We start from the raw sequence: 23,112 nt of genomic DNA, 5'->3' as shown, positions 1-23,112 counted from the left end.
CATGCACACACATGCATTTGTATATTTGTGTGTTCTGTTTTTCCTTAAACATTAACAAATTTATTCTGACATAGACTTTCCTAGACAAATGCATCTCTTCAGATGCATAAAATATTCTGAGATTCCCCAACCATGCTGGAGAAGGGATTGTAAAATGTTAGAGAAAAACAATTTTCTAGTTAATAATCTGTTGTCTTTTTCAGCTGTATAGATTAATTTGTGCACCAGTCCATAGTGTATACCAGCATGCTTCCATATAACCTCTGCTTGCCATTTGGAAAATTTTACCATACTTTAATTAGACACTGAGCCAATTTGGATGTCATCTCAGCTGTGTAAACTCTATCACGAATAAATATTTGGCCTGCATACGAACTGTTTGTTCAAGGTAAGAATAATCCAGGAAATCCCTAATTGGCTCTAATTTCACATTTCATTTGAATCAGGAAACTAAATTTACTAGCTTGGAACTTCAGATAATGGCCTAAGGGTTCTAGTTGTTGCAGAACTGGTAACCATATTTCCCAGTTCAGACAAAAAAGGAAACTATGCTTAATTAGAAACTTCCTCATTTAGCTTTAGCTTTTGCAAAAGAGATGAATGTACAGGCAAAAAGCTAATTAAACCAAGAAATACTCATTTGAACCAGCTCTTAATTTGGAAAAATGACCTACTTTTCTGTCCAATTAATATCTGCACTGCAGTAGTAGGAAAAATTTACAATGGGTTATAGAGATTGGTGCAATTTTCAGTTAACACTTAACGGTGCCAACATAGCCTTAATTAGAAAAATCTGGTATTATTTAAGTATGATATTGTCCGTAATTCTGACCTGATGCATCAAGCGAGAGTGGTACCTGATAATAAAATTATAGTAAATACAGAAGCAGATAGAAGAAAAGAGAACAATGCTTACATATAATTAATTCTAAGCAAGTTAAACAAAGTTCACTATTTTAAAGGACTTCTGTACCTGTTCTATACAATCTTTGCTCAATGGTGGAGATGGAAAAGCAGCGAAGATTAGCACCCCAACATAGAGATATGTTAAACCTACTAAAAAGTAGGCAATTGAAAGATCTCTGACCTGCAGTTAAAACACAAACAGCAAATAAATAAAATCAGCTTTTTTTCAATTATTATACTGAAAATTAGCTGCAGCACAAATCCTGGAACACAGTTGAATCATGGACCTATGGTTCTTATTGTTTGAATTAACTGTCCCCTGCTCCCCAATAAATGGAAAATATATTATTTTTAATTATTAAGTGAATACATTACAATGATTTTGGGGCTGTGGGTTGAAACAATTACACACAAAAAACAATGCAGCATACACTCACGGAGCATGATGGAAAAAAGCTATTATAAATTGGGAGATCAAAGCTAATTAAGCCATCACGTTCTCTCCCGAAATGAGTCAATTTTGGATCAGGCCCCTTGTTAAAAGCCAAATCTTTCCTTTTCAAAAATATGGATACCAAATGACATCCGGGAATTATACAAGTATCTTCTTTTATTGAATGCTTTTTTACAGTATTTAGCTGGGGAGAAAATGCTTCAAGCCCAGCAATACCTTTTATTTTTCCACACATTAAACAAGTACAATGTGGGTGGATTACAGTGCTGGATAAAGGCTCTGCTCCCTTGATGAACAAAGGAAAGCTCTCTGAGATTTCATGGCTTACAAAAGAGAGTGAATCAGGAGCAAGTGATGGAAGGATGGGGGGAGTCAAAAAAGTCAAGATGGCAACACATGTTAAAAAGGGGCAGGGCTTTGTTCATGCAGTTACAGCTGCCATCTTGATATTTTTGACCCTGCTTTGGATGCTTCTGTCACTAATTCTCAGGTAGCTTATCCTTACAATATTATTGTACAAATAAAAGGGATGGTGAGAGAACCATGTTTTATGGTGAATTCCTTGGAATAATAAGCAAGTTCAGCTTTATTTTTTCTTCCTTGCGAGCATACTCCCCTTCTTTTCAGAAATTGGGCCAATTCTAAATCGGTCTTTTGAATTTTATTTCGGGCCTGTTGCTCATCATTTGAAGCAAATGTTTTGACTTCCTCCATATAGAAGAAAAAGTTGTGGCTCATCCCATTTCCTTTTCATTGGGCTACTTGATTATAGACATTATAAGCAACAACCACCCCAGACCTTTGTACAATATTTGTCTTCCCTGACAGCTCATTCCACCCTTGTTTCTCCAAAGAGCCAGGCATGAGAACAAGACAATAGGAGAGAAGGTCCCATAGCCACCCTAGGATTACGTGAGGGTTTAAGGCTCTTTACGTATTTCTCACAATTCTGCTTCTAACCCTTTCTTCTCTTTTTGGATTCTATATCCCAATAGGGGCTTACACAACATCTTGGACCAGAGTGGGTCTATTCTGTTCTTTACATGGCGGGCTGCTGATTCATGCCTGGTGTTCTCAGCAGGGACATGGTAGAGTGCAGTAACACCAGTCAAGATCTGCTTGGTAAGCAAGTTGACTCCTGCACCTCAGTCTTGTAATGAAATGGTTGCCATTTGCCTGGGCTGAATAAAAGTAGCCACCAGGTGAGTGGACTGAACTTCCATGCTGGCTGCCTGCTCGCCTTTCCCTCCACTAGCAGCTGAGGGCTAAATCTTTGCCTAACCAGAAACCCAGAAGAAACAGCACATTGTGGGAAGAAAGGGGGGAGAAGGCACATGGCAAGTTGGGGGAGAGTGAGATTCTCACATTTCTGAAAATATATTTGAAAGCCTTGTGTGCCACTGTGCTAAGTGGGAAAGATGTGGTGTAACTGAACTGTCCACCATTTTAGATTTTAATTTTTATTTAATGGGAGGATGAGCCTGACCTGAAAAAAATTAAACCCCTGGCAAGAGATCTCCTTGGCTATATAAGATGATAATGGGAGGATGTGTGTGTTTTGGGCTCAACAAGTTATGCAAATCCAACCAGTGGTGCAGTTTATTCAGTGAACCATGGTTAAATGAAGCATGGCTTTTTCAATAAATATTGTGAACAAGTTATGGCTTATGATCATATAGTAAGAAAAACACAAATATAAGGGTCTGGGGGAATATAAAAAAAATCAAAATGGCAGCCATGAGTATGGAATCAAATCCATGTCCCTATTATCATCATCTTGACCTTTTTGACCCTCCTGTGAATACTCCTGAATGACCTTATTCTTCTCAAGTGGGGATCTTCACTTGGATCCCCCAGCACCATTTGAACATTTATCCATGACACCACAGTGTTTTCACAGAATCATAAAACTGTAATGTTCTATGTAATACAATCATAGAAATCTGCACTATGCAGAAAAACCCATTAAACCATCTATGAAAGGTGGGTATCCAGCCTCTTCCTTAACTGCAAACATTTGAGTATTAATATACTAGTTTCTGAAACCACTAGAACAGCTAATGAGGTCTGTGAACATTAGGCTGGGCTACAGTCTAAAAAAGTTGGATTTAGATTCCAAGTTTACCAAAAAAAAAATCATACATTTTTTTCTTTTTCTACTTGTAAGAACAAAAAACTAAGAACCTTCTCAAAAATATGCATCTCTTCAAAACAAAGGAGTTAGAATACGCTATTTTTATGTTGCTGCACTGAAATGAGTTTAGCTTAAAACTGTTTTATGCTACAAGAACCATCAAGTTCAGTTCCTATGCTAAATCTGGAAACTCTAGGCATAGTATGTTGGCAGATGCTGGGAAAGCCTTTAGCCCAGGAGAGGTCAAAAAAGTCACACACCAAGCATTTCTATAAAAATAATTTATTTACAGAAAGCAAAAACAAAAGCAAAACATTTAAAGGACTTAGCTCCCTTTGGAGCAAGCCTTGCTTGCTTACATTGCCGGCAGAGAGAAAAAAAAAAGAGGAAGTAAGAACAAGTCCGGGCAGGTTTCCTCCCCCCAGGCTATTTTGCATGAAGCACGTGAGAGGAGACAATCTAATACAACCTTTTAACCCGGCCAAAATGATTAGGCACAATAGCAGTCTTAATCGTTAGTAGGAAAACCTCAACCTAGTACAATAGAGTACAAACATGGAATAACATTAAGAAAATACAACCAACTCCCAAAATGGACACCATGAACAATTAGACTAAGGTTGAAAATCTGGCAGAATAAAATCGTTTTGACCATTTTACAAAAAGTTAGGATGCTTGGGGGTAGGGGTTTCCAGATGTCTTCAGTCATCATGTACACTGATAGCTTTTTTTCTTTTTTTTCTTTGCACGTGTTCCAAAAGGAGTACGGCAGGGCTGTATACTCTCACCCTACCTATTCAACTTGTACGCAGAACACATCATGCGACATGCTGGGCTTGAGGAATCCAAGGCTGGAGTTAAAATCGCTTGAAGAAACATTAACAATCTCCGATATGCAGATGATACCACTTTGATGGCTGAAAGCAAAGAGGAACTGAGGAGCCTTATGATCAAGGTGAACGAAGAAAGTGCAAAAGCTGGCTTGCAGCTAAACCTCAAAAAAACCAAGATTATGGCAACCAGCTTGATTGATAACTGGCAAATAGAGGGAGAAAATGTAGAAGCAGTGAAAGACTTTGTATTTCTAGGTGCAAAGATTACTGCAGATGCTGACTGCAGTCAGGAAATCAGAAGACGCTTAATCCTTGGGAGAAGAGCAATGATCAATCTTGATAAAATAGTTAAGAGCAGAGACATCACACTGACAACAAAGGCCCGCATAGTTAAAGCAATGGTGTTCCCTGTAGTAACATATGGCTGCGAGAGCTGGACCATAAGGAAGGCTGAGCGAAGGAAGATCGATGCTTTTGAACTGTGGTGTTGGAGGAAAATTCTGAGAGTGCCTTGGACTGCAAGAAGATCCAACCAGTCCATCCTCCAGGAAATAAAGCCAGACTGCTCACTTGAGGGAATGATATTCAAGGCAAAACTGAAATACTTTGGCCACATCATGAGAAGACAGGACACCCTGGAGAAGATGCTGATGCTAGGGAGAGTGGAGGGCAAAAGGAAGAGGGGCCGACCAAGGGCAAGATGGATGGATGATATTCTAGAGGTGATGGATTTGTCCCTGGGGGAGCTGGGGGTGTTGACGACTGACAGGAAGCTCTGGCGTGGGCTGGTCCATGAAGTCACGAAGAGTCGGAAGTGACTAAACAAATAAGCAACAACACGTGTTCCAAAAGCAGAAGGTTGAGGAAGCAAGACTCCTGAGTGACTCAGCTCAGAATTCACTCGGCATTCAGATTTTCTGAATGTTTGTGTATCTTTGCAACTGAATGTTAGCAGAGCTTCATATGATCCTACTGATATATGAAGGGAGTTGGAGTGAACAAGAAATACCACACTTGTTTTATTTATTTCAGAAACCAAGGTAATCAATATATGATGTGTCTGTGTGAAAAAGTAACTGCCCTCTTAGACTGAGTAACTAGGCATATCACCAACACTTCCTGTAATTTCTATGTGGTTTAGATCTAGTCTTTGATTTGTCTTTCAAAAATACTGAATTTGTTCTCCTTCACCCATTCCCTTGTAGACTTGTATGTTTGGGATCGGTTTTGCTACATAATGCATTTGCCCTTCGTCAACATTGTATTCCCCTGTAGAGTTCTCTGACACAAAGCAGAATTCATACTACCTTCGATGATGGCAACCGTCAAGGTCCTAAGGCAGCAAAGCACCCCGAAACCATGACACTACCACCTCCATGCTTGAAGCTGGTATGAGTTCTTCTGGTGGAATGCAGCATTTGGTTTATGCCACCCATGCAGCCCAGAAGTTTCACTTTTGTCTCATCTATCCATAGTATGAGCACTTGGGCTGCACATGATGCTCCAGGTCATTCTTTGTTGCCTGCACTTCTCATACACACAGTAGAAGAGGAACAACTAGAAGAAGGGCAGCAGCTTGCCACTCTTGCCAGGGACTATGGATCCTCCCTTAGGCTACAAATCTCTACCATCGCTGCTACTCCTTCCTAAAGTCATGGAGACATTCTTCTCATTCTAAAGCTGTAGCAAGGTGGGTAGGTGGCAGGAGAAGGAGTTGTCAGCCCTTGTCCTACCTATGAAGTTAGGGTGCAGCTGCCGTTCTACCTGTCCTGGCTGGGTGCAGAGCCATACTGTGTACTTCTTATTTGGTTTCTTTTGAATACTTTTAAGCCACATCCATCACACTACTTTAATCCAGAGTGCCTGGCCAAGAGAAGCAGGATTATAATTTGAAATTATAACTGGAAATCATCAATTCGCAATTGCTTTTTTTTTTTGAGATGGAAAATAATAAATACAGCCTACTTTCAATTAAAAGTAAGTATTTACAGCACTTACAGCCTCCTACATTGAAGACAAAACATGCACTTCCCTCTCCCCACTTGGCTGTTTAAAAGGAACTGCAAATCTCCATTTAATTTCTTGGCAGAATTGAAAGCTATTTTCAGGCTTAGTTGCCTCTTCTGAAGAGCCAAGTTTCAGATTATTAGGTTCAAAGGTTTTATGCTGTTATTCAGCAACAACCCAACCCAAACCAAATATTTGTGTTCTGATGAATAAAAAAGGCAGCCAGATAAGTGGTCAAAGTGAAATGGCAAAAAAGTAGCTCTTTTTTGAAATTCTTTAAAAATAAATTTATGTTTAATGACATACCATGTTACCCTTCATTTTCTTCATTTTTGACTCACTAGAGACTTTAGTATAAATATATGAGAATCAGTGTTCTGTACTCATGCTAATGTGAGGTTCACAGATGATATCAATCCACGGTTTTTTGAATAAGCCATACTGGCCTAGTTTACACATAATGCAAAGCCAAAGCCAATCATACATCATGTTTTACAAAACACAATGCCTGAACTAGGACATTGTACTATGACATCATGCCTTCAATTCTATCCATGTGAATCAGGCCAATGGGAAAAGGAACCCACCTGATAATCATACAGTAATGTTTATAGTGATGAATGTTTCCAAATCCTTGTTATTTTGACAATCTTCACAATAAACCTAGTCCAATATTGTTATCCACATATGATAGATGACAGATAATAGTGGGGGTGCACATAGCAAGTTCATAGCCAAACTCACATTTGAACCAGGTACTATGTTGTAAAAATACAAGGAACTTAAATTAATTACTGTTTTGTTTTTCTTAACTTGTTGGATATAAGAAGATATTTTAGCTGAAGTTGTTACTTTCCCATATTTGAAACTAAGAATGTATGAATTAGAAGGTTGTACTTGCATCCATGCATCCATAAACTAAGGGTTAAACCAAATATGCTTTTCATGGAGACCAACCCTTATGCAAATGAAAAGCAAGTTCCAGCTTTATTTTTAAGAGTATTTTCTGTGCAAACTGAGCCAGCCAACCTGATTACAGCATAAAAGTTTTGGGCAAGCTGATATCCTAAGCATGGATCTCTTCAATGAGTGGGTTTGCATATCCATGCTACAGCCTCACAGGGTGCTTGTTGCAGGGAAAATAGGAGGTCTGAACATTATGTATGCCACACTGAGTTGCACAAAATAAAGGCAGGGCATAAATCTAGTAATGAAATAATTAATAATGTGGTTGGCTTCATTTTAGTTTAGCCTGTTGTGGAAACCAAGCTGCTATGACACACATGATTTTGTGTGCGCTTATGAGCCCAGTCAATAAATCATAAGTTAAAAAATAATGACAATACAATCTGTGAACATAGACGATATCTGGGCACATAATAACCATTACAAAAAGCAGCTTCAGGAAGAGTCACTTTCTGCATGCAAAAACATTTTCTCCTGTAGTCACTTACATTGTTTTCTTGGTTCTTGTTATTCTTAAGTAGCGTAATTACACAATTATGGAGAAAGAAAGCCAGGGTCAGCACCCCTGTAAGCTGAGGAAAAAAGATCCTGAACTCTGGAGAAAGAAAAAGAAAAATGAAAATTTTCAGAATGGTGAATGCTGATGTTGCAATGAATATCCAAGGCCTCCAGTCTGTTGATCCCTAAGCCAGGCTCTGGGGCCATATTTATACCAGTACCTGTTATATATGCAAGTTGGACAGATTTAAGCTTGGCAAAACATAAAGGAGAAGCAGCAAGCAAATCATATGTAAAAGAAGAACCAACAATTCCAGAAACAGCTATATGAAATTAGAAATGACAAATCTGGAGTTAGATCATTTTTCTAGGATTTTAGATACAAATAAAACGTTTGGTGACCCAGATTTTTAAAAATTTACACACACGTTTTATTAAGCATTTTACCCCATATTCCTCCTCCAGTTCAGAAACTCCATACACACAGATAAATGTGTGCATGTTTGTGCAACCTAACATGACTTACCATCTGATTTCACACTTCCTGTTACATTTTCTACTGAGGTCTTATTTTCCATCTACATAATGGAAAAATGGATTCAGGATGGGATATGTTCAGTTTAGGAAAATGAGAAATGCATTCTGATAGACGTATCCTGCTTATTTAGAACTGTTTGCAAACTGACTTTCAAACAGTTCTAAAACTGTTGGTGTTTCCCTGCCCTTGCTCAAATGTAACTTAGTTCTTTTTTTAATTAATTTTTATTGAGAATTTTATACAATGGTAAAAACAATACAAATTTTAAAAAAGGAGAAAAAACAAAGAAAAGCGGTGAATAAAGAAAAGAAAAAGAAAAAAAAGTATAAAGAAGCAGCTTCCGATCTTCTTTACAGCAGTTACAAATACATTTATTGTCCGTCCTCCCTCTTTAAGGTTACATCATTATTCCCTTCTACCAATATTTTACCCTTTCCAATCATCAAATCCATAAATCACCAATTCATTTTTTCCATTTTCAGCAAAAAGTCCATCTCAAATGTAACTTAGCTCTAGTGCTAATTAGTGAAAGGAGGTGGCTAATGCTCTTAATATATAGCCTCCCTCCAAGACATTGTATTCATAATTGCCATTGGATGAATCTCTCTCTCTCACACACTCACACACACACATCAACAGAACAAAAATAGGTCTAATTTAGTGCATGTTATTGCTTTTTCCTAAGAACTATCTAAATGGTTTTATAACCACCATCTACCCATTAAAATTGCCTTGTATTATTTACAGTAAAATTACATCAGTTTAAGCACAATTTAAAGTTTGAAAACCATAGAAGGCAAAGGCTAAATAGTAATCCTAAACACATTTATGGGAGAGCAAATTTCAAGAGCTGTTTCTTTAATATTTAGGAACAGAGTCCTTTGCCCTCTCTAAAGGATGGAGTAAAACCAATTCATTAGGAAGTCAGTAGATAATTTCTTAAAACAGCATTTCTTCCACAAGGAAGAAGTGTTTTTCCCAGAAAGCCACAGTCTGCATATTAGGAAATAAGAATGTTCTACTATGATGTAGAATTCAGCTACAATAAATGAACACCAAGGATTTCTGGGGTTGGTGCTAAGTTGGTGCTAACTAATACAAGTAAAATAAAAGCTAAAAGGAAAAATCCATGAATGTGATACGTAACAACTTTATTGCATTTTCTACACTACAATGTAGATGTGCACCTGAAAATAAGCCTCACTGATCTCAAGAATGTATAGGACTGCAGCATTAAATATTCTTTAAAACAGCCACAGATTTAGTAAAGTTAAAAAACAAACACATGCATATCCTTTGTATTTGCATATCCTTTTTTAAAGAAAGGATTTTTTTAAGCTAAACATGTACATTTATACCTAATACATAATTGTATTCCAGCCTCTTTTGTATTTCTTGGTTGGTAAAAACCTAATTTAAAACCAATATAACATATATCTTCTTGTTGTTACCTAATACTTCTAAGGTACCTTTAAAGATTTATAGAATTACTATTCAGTAATAAAATCATAATTTTGAAGCCAGGCTGTTCCCTGATTGACCAGCCAAGCACAAGAAAATGTTTTGCCTTCCCTTCTCTAGCACTGCAATGGCTTATCTGGGTATATTTTAAAACAAAAGGAAGTTTAAGCAGGCCAGTGCTTCCCTACTAGAAAGGCTACCTCTTCATCTAACTGATAGAAATTAGTTTCCATTTGCACAATACATTAAGCTATGGTTGGCATAACTATAATTTGCTGATTAAGCCACATTTGGCTGGATTCACATGCTGTATAAGCCTGTGGCTGGAATCACGATAGCTGAAAGCGACAAACTACATTGTGATTTAGTGTGCAACGTGTTCCCAGTCAAGATATGGTGCCGAACTGAGGCTAGTAGAAATGTAAGTACCAAAGAAAATGGGGTGGAATTATTCTGGTGCCTGCTCTAGAATATCTACTAAAGATTTTATTTTGTTTTACTGTCATCAATACTGATCATATTGCTTGTACAAAATGCATCCATTTTTTATTTTTGTTTTATAAAAATAAGTAGAATCATGGTGCTTCCCTGCCTATTTAATTCAGAAATGACTTTTGAATGAGTTGCTTGCCCACCCATGTTTTAATAAAATACAAGGCTGAAATTCTAGTTTTGTAGGACTTGTCTGATTAAAGTTAAAGCTGGATTTACCAAGTTCACTAACTTAGCATCTGTTCAAATTCACAAACAACCCAACAGAATTGCATAATTCTCTCCCTCCTCTCTTGCTCTTTTTCCTGCTTTGTTTGGATAATCATGCAAACATTCACAGATGAAGTGTGCCAGTAAACAGTAACATCTGAGCAGTGATTTCTGACAAAGGCCATCTGGAAGACTATTATGGGGAAGCCTCATTGCATGTTAGATGAAGCTACAGACCAGCCAAGCAGATGCAATAATGATAGCCAAGGGTGAAGCATTGCTCCATATACATGTCCTGCATGTCCTCTATCACACATCAGTGAGATTGCCACATGACAAAAATATGAGCTACCATGCCAGGGGATTCTAACCTGGGCAAATAATTTGAGTATGATTATTACCATATTTACTCCCCACTCCATTCTTCCTACTTGGGTCTTTACCGAGGAGATCTAAGAAGAATTATGTTTCACTCAAGCACTCAAAACAAGCTCTCAAGCACAAATATTATTTTTCTCCTACCCTGCTGTCAAGCCACAGTTAAAATCACTCTGTTTCATCATGTGTATGGGAAGTTATGTTTACCATAAAATCAGCCATTGACAAAGAAAAACCTTTTAAGCACTATTATTTACTCTACTATAATGTCTGGGAAAAAGGAGGAGAAAATTTTCCAAACCACAGATCCCAAATCTTGGTAGGGATTCTAACAAATTCCTCCCCAAACGCTTCCCATTACAGCAAACAACAACTCTTTTTCTTTTAATCAAAATGGCCTTACTTTATGAATGTTATCAACCATATATTAACCATTTATTCAAACTGAAGAATAATTTAGAACCACAATAAATGTTGCTGTCTGTAACGAGGTTTGAAATGTTCCTGCTCTCCACGGAACAAATACATTTTGGTTCTCCAGATGAAAGGAACCACACTGTCCTTGACCATACATTTGCAAATTCTACATATTGTGGGGTCAACACATTTGAAAGGAAGCAGCCCGTTAAGTGACACAGAGGCTCCAGCTTGCTTTCCATGGTCTGCAACAATAATGTGTAGACCATGAGGACCCTGGGGCAGGGAATGTACAAGGATGAGGAGTGGCCTCAGCATGCACCCAGACTGCATCATTGGTGCTCCAAGGCCTCTCAGGCCAAGCACTGCAGGAATTCCCATCCATTCCTATTGCTCCCAGGCTATCCAGGCAGTGACAGCAGGGAGGTGAGGCTTGGCCAGAGAACTTGAGTCTGGCCACCCTGCCATGAGGGTCCCTCTGTTAGGCATGGAGTGAAAAAGACAACAAGAAAGCAAGATCTCTCTGCTGGATGAAGTAAGGACTTTTTCAGGCAAGGAAAGAGAAGAGAGTACAAATGAGAAAAAGAAAGGAGGAAAGGAAAATCTTTCTCATCAACAAGGACAGAGAAGAAAAAGAAAAGCAGAATTATGGCAGCTCTTAATGGAATGGGTTTCCTAGATTATATCATCCTTGATATAATCTTGAAAAAATATTGCATATCAACCAGTAAAACCAAGTATTGTGTGTTCTTGTTAATGAAAAATACTGACAGCCAAGTGGCCACAGTGGAATGGCTCTGTTTCACAAGTACTATAACTCTGTTTTGTAATTAAGATTTTTTTTATTTAATACATTTAAAGGCATACTGTGAGATTCTTCACTTTTAACTCACTAGAGCAGTGTTTCTCAACCTTAGCAACTTTAAGATGGGGGGACTTCAACTCCCAGAATTCCCTAGCCAGCATGAATTCTGGGAGTTGAAGTCCACTCATCTTAAAGTTGCCAAGGTTGAAAAACACTGCACTAGAGACTTTTGTATCAATGTAGAAAACGGCTTCAGTGATATAGACCTTGGGTCTAATGAACTACTCCTCACATGGCATTTGTGACAGTCTGAGTGCCCTTGAAGGATGAAGAGGTTACAAATAATGAAATAAACAAATAAAAATAAGAAGAGGAATAAAGCACCAAGAAGGAGAACTTCTTCCAGTGTTACCCATACATCATTTACTCCAAGACCACGTTTTATGTAGCTTGGGTAGAACTTATCCTCATTCACCAGCCCTACCAGGCTGCCACCACAATCCGGTTTCTTGAGTAGTCTCTTCCAAAACTTTTCTTCATATAGAACATTTCAATAGAGCCTCTCACATCAAAAACTGGAAGGCAATGTACACGGAACATTAAGAACTTCTTGTTACAGGCTATTCTCCATGCAATTTTTTCTGTAGAAACAAGGGTGGTATTGGAACCTATCCTTAGGCATTTTGTTTTGTCTTTGTTGTAACGGCTGGTAGCTACCAATCCATAAGGGCTCTGGGAAATTGAAAGACTGCCTATAAAGTATGAGCACAGCTGAGGAGAAATCCCTAGGAGGAAACAATCTCTGTAATTCCCTTAGCTGCATATCATTGGCTAGGAATAATTAAAAATTAGCACCTGGGATAATGACTCCCCAAACATGAGAAGAAACTAAAGAGTAATCTAATCAAATAGCAGCAGAGAAAAACAATATTCTTCAGCATTTATTTTGGCAACACTGTATACTCCCAGCAAAAGTAGAAGGAACTATCCCTGATTGTCAGGCTCAGCCCAAGAACAATGAAGAGCGAGTCCATTCAAACTTCAGTTCTTTGTTTGCTAACGCCGCATAGACAGAATCTTGCCAGACTAAAGCTACTCTACCTAACCTAAGTGGAAATAACCTGGGAAAGCTCTAGGGCGGGGCTATGCTGAATCTCTTGGTTTTCCCACAATCGCTTCCCAGACTGTGCCTCCTCTTATCTCCTCCACCTCCTTGGAATGTGCTCCCTCCTTCCTAAGAACCAGTGGCACCATGGAAATCCACCACGCTGAAGCCTTTCTAGAAAAACAAAGCCACTGTCTCGGCTTCAGATCTGAGGTGGAACCACAAGTGTGGTGTCTATACCAATTTATGGATTAGGTTATGCGGGTACCCAGTCATCATGGCTTAGCATATGTGAACTCAGCTTTGCCTATAATGTTGGTTCCGGTCTTCATTACAGGGAGGGAAGCTATAGGCCTGACTTGTTCTATACAAGTAGGGCTTGGAATCTAGCAAGAAGGGTAAGACTAGAACAGAAAGCATATCCTACCCTGCAGTTCCCCATTCAGTTTATTAAATTATTTAAAGGGAACAGTCCAGAAACACTTTTAAAAAGTTTACCTGGTACAAAATATATATTTGTTGCAGACGAATCAAATTCTAAATGGAATCCCAGAAGTGCAGCTTTCACAGTAACAAGAATAACTAAATAAATGACAGAGACAGTACCTGCAGTGGGGAAAAAGAAAAAAACAACCACAACCACATCCAGACATATTTAAAGTAATGCATGGCAGGAAAATTGTACTTTAATCTCTATCAGACCTAAAATAGAACATTACAATCCAGCATCTTTTTAATATTCTTCTTGTAAATCAACTTTAAGAATAACTGACTGAGATTAAGTTACTTGACATCATATTCAACAATGCTGTCCTGGAAGACAGGACATAAGTTAGTGGGAGGACAAAAGAATTTTAACAGAATTGTGAGAATTAAAATCATTATCACTGCTGTTCCCACAATAGTTATCTGAAAGAAAAATGAACCAAAGTTTCAACTTCTGGGGACTAAATGTTCTAGATAGAGTATCAAAAATGCACACGTGCTTTTAAATATGTACATTTTCAGGAAAAAACAATGAATTGGCAGTACTGAAAACTGCCTTTATAGTACTGTAGTCAATCTGCAACATGAAGTGAGCATATTTTGCATATCCATTTTCATAAACATGATCAGATGCTCAAAGACAAACAGCAGATTGCATTACTGTCCTGCTTTAATATTGCAGAACAGTATTGCTTTACAACATGTATTTTCACCTTACCTATTACTTTCATATTACTTTACCTATTACTTTTTTTACATGAGTATGTGAACATACATGCATATACAAAGAGAAGGGGGGAAAAAAGCAATATTTGAAAAACTACAGACAAACCTAGGAAAAATATAAACTCCCATGGATTTCTAAGCCTTCACAGCCTTGTTTTAACCCTTTACTACTTTAAGTAATACCTCCAGTAGAAAAAGAGGAAGAAATAAGGGCAATCCAAAAAGCTTGAAACTTCTCAGTTATGGCAAAGGTAGACAATTCATTCTTTCCTCCTTGGCTAAACTACACAAGATGTGGCAGATTCAAAACTGGGTTCCTGCTGTCTCTTTTTAAAGCTTAAAAAACCCACAATTAGAGGTGTCAACTAGCAAAAGTTAACCATTATGAGGAACTGTTAACCATTATTAATTTCTGGATGAAATTGCTTTCCAGTCGTTGGAGGAACAAAAGAGGAACAAATATTGTCTTTTCCAACATACTGGAAGTATTGGCATTATAAGGAAGTATATTCTAGTGGAAAGAGAGGTTCAACAACTAGAACAACATAAGAAACCTTCCCCAACAGTTGCTGCTACAAGTTAATTCAAAGCCTGTTGCTTCCTCCCGATGGCAAGTTTTAAATTTCATGAGGTGCCGGAAATTCAAAGCACAGATCTTTTGTGTAGCGTGGCCTCCAACTAATAAAAATTTTAGAAGCACAGCACCCTCTGAAAGAAATGATTAAGTCAAGATATCAAAGAAGAATCTATTTTGCATACTTTTTTGAATTATTACTACATACCTAACATGTTAAATTTGGCAAAGAAAGATGGAGACTTAAAATTCAACAGCAGAAGAATGATGGTCAAGTAAAATGGGACAGTTTTGGATTTGACCCACCACTTTTCAAATTCCTCAAATCCAGCAGCACTGGTAGAAGAAAATTCCGAAGTTTCATTTCCTGGTACTTCATGGCTAGTGTCACTTGGACATATTACTGTAAAATTAGAAAGGAAACAAAATGATGCTTTAGTTTAAGGAAAACTTTTGGGCTTGGGGGGGTGGTGGTGATGGTGAGGAAGTATGTGTTGGAAATCAAAGCTTAAACATTAGATTAACCTCTTCATAAAAACATAAGCAGTGCCCTGCTGGATTGGACCCCTGGCCCACCTAGTCCAGCAGTCTATTCTCACAGTGGCCAGCCAACTGCACAAGGAAACCCGGCAGTTGGCCTTCAGAGCAGTCTCACTGCCACCAAGGCTATAGCCAGTGATCCTCATGGCAAATGATCCTTCATCTTTAAAGGAACACAATAACCTGAGAATAAACTAATATGTGGACTCTAACCCATGGAAGAGAGTCAGTTTGGTGTAGTGATTAAGGCACCAGCTAGAAATCAGGATACCATGAGTTCTAGTCCTGCCTTAGACACAAAGGCAGCTGGGTGACCTTGAGCCAATCGCTCACTTTCTTCACCCTAGAAAGGAGGCAGTGGCAAACCACTTCTGAAATCTTGGAAAGAAAACTGCAGGGATTAGTCCAGGCAATTGCCAGGAGTCAACAATGACTTGAAGGCACAAAAAATAAAATAAAAACAAAACAGAGTAAGACAAAACAACTTAGAAACTGTTTCTGCAAGGGTTACACTTGTCTAAGCATGAGTTCCATTCTGCTCACCTGTACCCATATCTCTTGCAGATAAGAATTGCAGATTGGGAGTGAGCCTTTCTTGGCTTGGTGTCCTTCAGATATCTTAAACTATAGCTGCCATCATCTCCAGACAGCATGACCAAAGGCCTTGGGCTGTGCTGCCCAGAGTATGGGAGTTGTAGTCCAGTAACTCTCAAGCACCTCTGGACAATAATCCCTATCCCTCATCCTGCAAACTGCCTTTTCCATGCTGCCATTGGGTGAATGCTCACCATGCCTCTGCCAGAGAAAGATGGGCTGTTCAATCAACAGAGTACCACACTCCTTTAATATATCATTTGCCACAACTCTATACATTCATACTCTCTTCCCCTGTTCACCATTTTTTGCAATGAACAAGAGAAAAAGGATCAAGAAAGCTACCAAAGGATTATAGTCCTTCCTTTTGGGGGGAGATTGGCGGTAATAAAATTTGATAAACAAACAAACAAATAGTTCTCCAGTGTACTAATAGGACAGGCTGTCTCTAGGTACACCTGCTGTCTTTCAAAATGGCTGTTGGTCTTACCTCACTCAAAATATTTCAGCAGGTTGGGCGGTGCTGTAATTCCCAACAAAATCACTCAGATCTTTGAACACTGACTAGTATTTTTAAACTGGCTAAGTCTGACTTACCATTCCCTGCCCAGAAACTCTTTTTGGCAAGTTTATGCTTTACGAGCCTCCACAGAATTACTGGGGTTGTTTATGAGAAGGTGATTCTCTTTTCCTTTTGTCACTAGTCTTCAAAACCTACATAAGGAACTGATACTTTGTCAGAATTAGCCACACAGCAAAGTATGTGTCCAGCCAGTGGTACAATGTACCACTGAACACATCCTTGGGTGCATACAAATTGTAAAACATATGCACAGCATCAGGAAGGCATTTGAGCTGGAATTAGAATGAGAGCAATTACCACAATCTACAAGTACGCTCAGCAGGAAAGAAACTGCTAAGAGTTTGCCATCTATAATGTACACAATTCCATCTTTTTTGTTTTACAAGACTCTAAGTGTCCCTGAACATGTTTTCCTCTTCCCCTTACTCCCAAATTGGTTTCCTTCTAGAGCACTGCCTCAGTTCTAGCTTACAGAAACAAGTCCAAATTCTGCAAAGATGCCACACATGCTGCAAAGTAAACTTTCAGATAATTATTAGGAGCCAAGGGTACAGTCTACCAAACAGCAGGCTTCTAAGCAGTATACAAGCAGAGTGGCATCTTAACAGCATGTAGTCATATAAGGTTGGGTATAGCCCTGCATCTTAGGTAAAAGATTTTTCTCCTGGATGCCGGCAAATTCCAATATCTATTTACTTATTTTTGATTTTTCATAGCCCATTCAAATTGAAAGACTCTTAGGTGGGTTACAACAAGTTCAAATTATACATGCAGTGGTAGATACATATTGGTATATTGCATTCACATCCCAGCATCCTTTCTCTTTAACTACAGATTTCTGGGTTACAGATAACACTTTACACAAAGGGGATGATAAAATGATTTAAGCAACAGATCCAGATAAATGGAACTCTGAAAGGGAAGGTGCTTTCTGATATTTTAAAGATATTAATACTCAGAAAGAGGGGTTCTAGAGTACTATCTATTCCTTTTACCCATTAAATTTTAAATACTCATTTTATAAAACAACTTCCCCATAATGGCATTTTCCAAATGTGAACTTTGACTCTCATTTACACTGGTCTATGACCATAATAAAACTTGATTTGATTTGACTCTCATAATTCCCAAGCCACCATGGGAATTATCTGGAAGAAAGCAGAAGGTTAGGAAAGGCCCAGCTAATATATTCAAAAGGTATCAAGTTGGAGATTCCTAGGTTAGATCTAGGCCAGTGTTTCTCAACCTTGGCAAGTTTAAGATGTGTGGACTTCAACTCTCAGAATTCAACAGCCAGCATGCTGGCTGAGGAATTCTAGGAGTTGAAATCCACACATCTTAAACTTGCCAAGGTTGAGAAACACTGATCTAGGCAGAAGAGCAAGATCACATGGGCTGTAATAACTGCTTTCTGGGGCAGAAGGCTACCATTTTAAGAATGTGGTGTAAGATGTCATTCATAGTTAACAGCCATGATTTATTCAGAAAGCATGAGCTAATTATGACATTCATGGAAATTTCCCAGTGCAAATCTTTTCATCCCACGCTGGCTTTTTGCCTAGTTGGCTACAATGCCCTGAAGCACAAACCTTTGTATAGAATAGATGGACACCACAGAATCCTCAGCATTATTTTTGCAAGTTTGTTTGTTCCCCGTTATCCATATAACTGTAGTGTTTCAGATAAAATTAACAGCATTTCTGAAATTTTCATGGAGTTATGGTGACAACTGAATTCTTCCTATTGGTTTGTTGCCAAGTATAGCTAACACAGTTTGGAAGGGTATCATGTAATAACAAATAATGAAATAACATCAGGGCGGCTTTTAAAATAAGCTTTTAAAACTAAGATATTTCTGTTGTGGAATGATGAGCCCTCTGTTCCCTAAACATTTCCTTAAATTCAATTTTTCCTCAAGATGTATCCTTTCAGTTTCTTTAAGTATTTGCAACTCTTTTTACACTACTTAGTCTTTTTCCCTTGATGAACATATATTTAGTCAATTTTAGATTTCACAGAAAGATACTGGCTGAGGTCACATCTGGTACTAATCCAGGGTAGGCAGCTTTTTCAATATGGGGTCATAGTATCTCCTTCTGTCCTAAGATTTTTGAACAGGTTGAGAAGTGAGATTGTGCTATCACCAGAATGGGCAAGACCAACGTTTTTGGACCCCCTATTTTGTTCTCTTTCATCTTGCAGTCTGGAAGAGCTATGTGCTATATGATAAATTTCATGCCTTAAAATCTGCAGAAGCTTAAGGCACCATTGTAATTCTCAAATTTTCCCCTAAGCAAAAGAAGGATTCAGCATTTGAGGAAAGGCTGTGTGTGTTTAAAACTCTCCACCTGGAAAGGCAGATGGTCTAAAAGAGTTTACACACACACTACTACCAGTAGTAAGGAAACATTTCTCAGAAGTGTACTGCTTGAGAATATGAATCAATGAAACACTGTGTGGCCTTTACTTATTATCCATCTGAAAGGAAGACAATTATCATTTTATTGATTTATTTTTTAGGGATTTTTTACCAAGCTTATTCCTCCCCTCCTATGTTGAGTCTATAAGGACTACAAGCATGCAGGGTCTACAAATGACTTCCCACCCCAACCACCCCAAAATGGTGAAAAGGGATATATTTATTGAGAATTCTGACACTTAAGGTAAAGGAGACTCCAATGTACTGGAACACTGGAGTAGCATCAAACACTTTTTCCAGTTTGCTTACCTCTATTGCTTCCATTTGTACCAGGAACAATGTCTGTTACATTAATATCATGAATATAATCTAAAAAAAAATAAGGAAACATATTTAAGGGCACAGAACAATGTAGCTATATTCCAAAAGAAGCATGTTTTAGAACATTCATGATAAGTGCTGAAAGCTATATAAAGAGATTAATGCAACTTCTGAGGAAAACTGGATCTCCTTTTCATGAAATGTCCATTTTTTATCCAGCTTCAGGAGAGAAACAAGACATACATACATACATACATACATACATACTAATAAAGACTATGTTGAATCAACAGGTCCAAGACAGACTTGAAAGAACAGGTTAGGGATAGATCATCTTGGAGAAAATCTATCTATGTGGTCACTAAGAATCGAAAACAACTTGATGGCACATAATCAATCAGTTCAATCTATATCTTAGCCTCCACTGAAAGGAGGATTTTTGAAATATGATCAATTTGAATATTTTCTGATGGAACCTTAAAGGCACTGGATTAATAATGAACTGCAAAGGAATTAGTAAAACTATAAAGGAGGGTGAGCTTGTTACTTTAGGGAACACACACAAAAAAAGAAATAGTGTTAAAATTCCGCTATCCTTTCCTACGGAGAATAGTTTTTAAGTAATGGCACCTCTAAGGCCAGAGGAGTAGCAGTTTGGATTGCAAATTCCCTGGGTTTTAGGGCTACTAATTCAATTAAGGATATATTGTCCCAACTACAATCAATTGGAATTTACAGTATACAATCAGTATTGCAAAAGCTATCCTCATTAGGATCTGGAAATGTCATTATGGGGGACACTTCAATAAATTTCCAAGCGAACAGGGAATTAAGGTGATGAATTTGAAAACATCCTGGATAAGGCCATCCTGAATGATATACAGCAATATAAACATCCAAAAGAGAGATTACAAATTTTATTTAAATGCACGTAAATGCTATTCAAGAATTTATATACAGTATATATCTATATGTGTGTGTGGGTGTGTTCGTTCATTCTACAACAGGGGTTTGCAAACTTTTTCAGGCTGGAAACCTGGTTTTTGAGATCAATGCTATTTTTTTTCTGGGAACCTCTGATCTAGAAGGGTTGGGCCCCTCTCCTTTCTGCTGTACCTTAGTGACTAAAAGGGAAAAAAATGAAACTAAACTTTAGGCCCTTGTGGAGAGTCTCCCCCCCCCCAGCCCCACAGAACCCATTAAATTCCTTATGGATACCTACCAGTGCATGGAAACCAATTTGAAAAACCTCATTCTAAAACATGGTCTAATGGCATTTTGTCAGCTGAAATTAGACTCATTTTAATTTCTGACTGTGCATCCATTTGGGGTTACTTAAAAGGGGACAGCTTTCCTGGAAGATCAATGCCTTGGAAATTAAATCCATCTCTTTCCCCTTAAACAGTGAAAAAAGGTTCATAGTATCATATGTATGGTCTTGTAAAGTTGTTCAGCATTTTTGGACTGATCTTTAAAAATTTTTAAAATAGGACAGATCACTACCCAGGCCATTATATCAGATTCTACATTGGCCTATTTTTTAAAAAATAATACAAATGACATCTTGAAACATAAAAGTTGATATGTTATTGGTTGCAGCCAGACAGGTAGTAGCAAGGAAAACAGGAAAGAACTTGAGTCCCAGAGTTACAGTACTTTGAATTAAATGGAAGAGATGCTCTATGAGAGGCATAGCTGGGGAATACTACGAAAGCAGACATTAGAGCAGGGTCCCACAAAGTGGCCAATATTGACTACTAAGGGTTGATGGGACTATCTAAGGTTGATCTTGTTATTCTTCATAGTACTATTAATTAAACTAGTATTCATTAAATTATTTTCATATAATGTTTGGGGGTTGATGAACAATCTGAAACTTCATGAAGGGATCAATGAGTCGATGTAATGGTATGTGGGAAAGACCCTGGGAGATGGGGTGAACAGATGCTGCCTAGGGAAGGGTCAGATAACAGACAAAATAGCCCACAGCTGGAAAGTGGGTGGAGCAAGAGGCTCAGAAGGGACCCTCCCTAGTTTCTCAAGCTGTAAAGGAGACAGTGGGAGAATTGTACTTTCAGACTTGCAAGACTGATGTCAGCCTGACCAGGTAGACCAGACATGAAACACTAGATAAGCTCATTCTACTTTATTGTAAACCTACATTAACAGAATCTTGCAAGTCTGCAAGTAGAATTCTCCCACTGTCTCCTTTACAGCCTGAGAAACTAGGGAGGGTCCCTTCTGAGCCTACTGCCCCGCCCACTTTTCAACTGCGGGCTATGTTGTCTCTTATCTGACCATTCCCTAGGCATCTCTTTGCCCCGTCTCCTAAGGCTTTCCCACATACCATTACAGCTGAAGAGTTCAGGGACCCCTGCGTTAGAGGAATAATGCTCTGTGAAGACAGCTACGAAAAGAAAATTTAAAGGATGAAATGAAAATTTTAATACAAGAGATAACCTACTTATAAAACTTACATAAAAAAAACAGAAGTGTTAAAATTTATGACAAACTGATCTCTAAAAGAACAGAACCACACAGCTTAAATATAGATAAAACAGCACCTGATCTATAACCTCTTAATCAAACATTTTACATTTAGTGTTAAAAATTCCAAATTAGTTGAGAACAAGTTTTAAAAAAGGATTACTAGGAACATGTTCCTCAAATTAAATCTCCAGATGGGAAATTCTATATGATTGCAAAAGAATAATGGGAAGCTTTAAACCAATATAAAGCAAAGTCATGTAATATTTAGAAATTAAGATCTTAATAAAATAAAGAAACTCTCAGAAGAGTTTACTAATTCTGGTAATTAACCAGAAACAGAGGTTGAAGTTAAAATGGCTACTGAGAACATAAAAACAGGAGAAGTCCCTCAAACAAATGGATTTACAGAACTATTTTACAAGAAATTAGAAAATATTATCTTGCCATGTTTATATCTTGCTTAATTAATGCTATTGGTCTATCTGAGTCATAAGGTCTAAATTACAACATCCTGCTAAAAGAGAAGACAAACATCTTGAATTGGTTGAAAGCAATATGGAAACCAGATATGAAAGTATCTTCACCTATGACTCAATAGTTATCCAACTGACCCAGGAAGCCATTGTAACTGATTTTGGCCAAAATTAGAGAAAACTCAATTAAAGTATTTTACAGGCAACATTTAATGCCAAAGAAACTTAACATGGTAAATTCTAGTATAAACTTTATATGCTTGGGGAAAAAAATGTATAAGAAAAAGGTTCATAGTATCATATGTACAGTCTTGTAAAGTTGTTCAGCATTTTCGGACTGATTTTTTAAAATTAAAATAGAACAGATCACAACCCAGGCCATTATATCAGATTCTGCATTGGCCTATCTTTAAAAAAATAATAAAAATGACATCTTGAAACATAGAAAGTTGGTATGCTCTTGTTGGTTACAGCCAGACAGGTAGTAGCAAGATCCTGGAAAACAGGAAAGAAATGGAGCATTTCCATATGGTGGCAAATATACTGGAAAATTGGTTAAATGAAAAAGTTAGCCAATAAAAGAGAATATGATTTTTACTTCACTGGTTTCAACACGGGTAACAAATGCAAAATAACTGCCTACTAGCCAGTTCCAGGTTCCTAGATAATCTAATTAAATAAGGTTGTAAGTATTTTGTTTCT

The 23,112-nt window shown here is 37.8% G+C and overlaps 1 protein-coding gene across 2 annotated transcripts in view; it reads right to left on the bottom strand.

Moving 5' to 3' along the window:
* SLC38A9 (solute carrier family 38 member 9) overlaps positions 1–23,112 on the bottom strand; it is a 55,229-nt gene that overhangs the window by 12,156 nt on the left and 19,961 nt on the right. For both annotated transcript variants that reach the window (XM_063295661.1, XM_063295662.1), the window contains exons 8-12: positions 19,436–19,495; positions 15,199–15,393; positions 13,703–13,810; positions 7,789–7,895; positions 974–1,087 (exon numbers count right to left, since the gene is read on the bottom strand). In XM_063295661.1, coding sequence (XP_063151731.1) covers positions 974–1,087; positions 7,789–7,895; positions 13,703–13,810; positions 15,199–15,393; positions 19,436–19,495 — 584 coding nt within the window. The remainder of the gene's footprint in view (positions 1–973; positions 1,088–7,788; positions 7,896–13,702; positions 13,811–15,198; positions 15,394–19,435; positions 19,496–23,112) is intronic.

This window comes from Candoia aspera, chromosome 2 (assembly GCF_035149785.1).
Source record: "Candoia aspera isolate rCanAsp1 chromosome 2, rCanAsp1.hap2, whole genome shotgun sequence".
Taxonomy (NCBI): Eukaryota; Metazoa; Chordata; class Lepidosauria; order Squamata; family Boidae; genus Candoia; species Candoia aspera.
The sequence above is the reverse complement of the archived record's forward strand: the minus strand, read 5'-3'. Positions and strand labels throughout refer to the sequence as shown.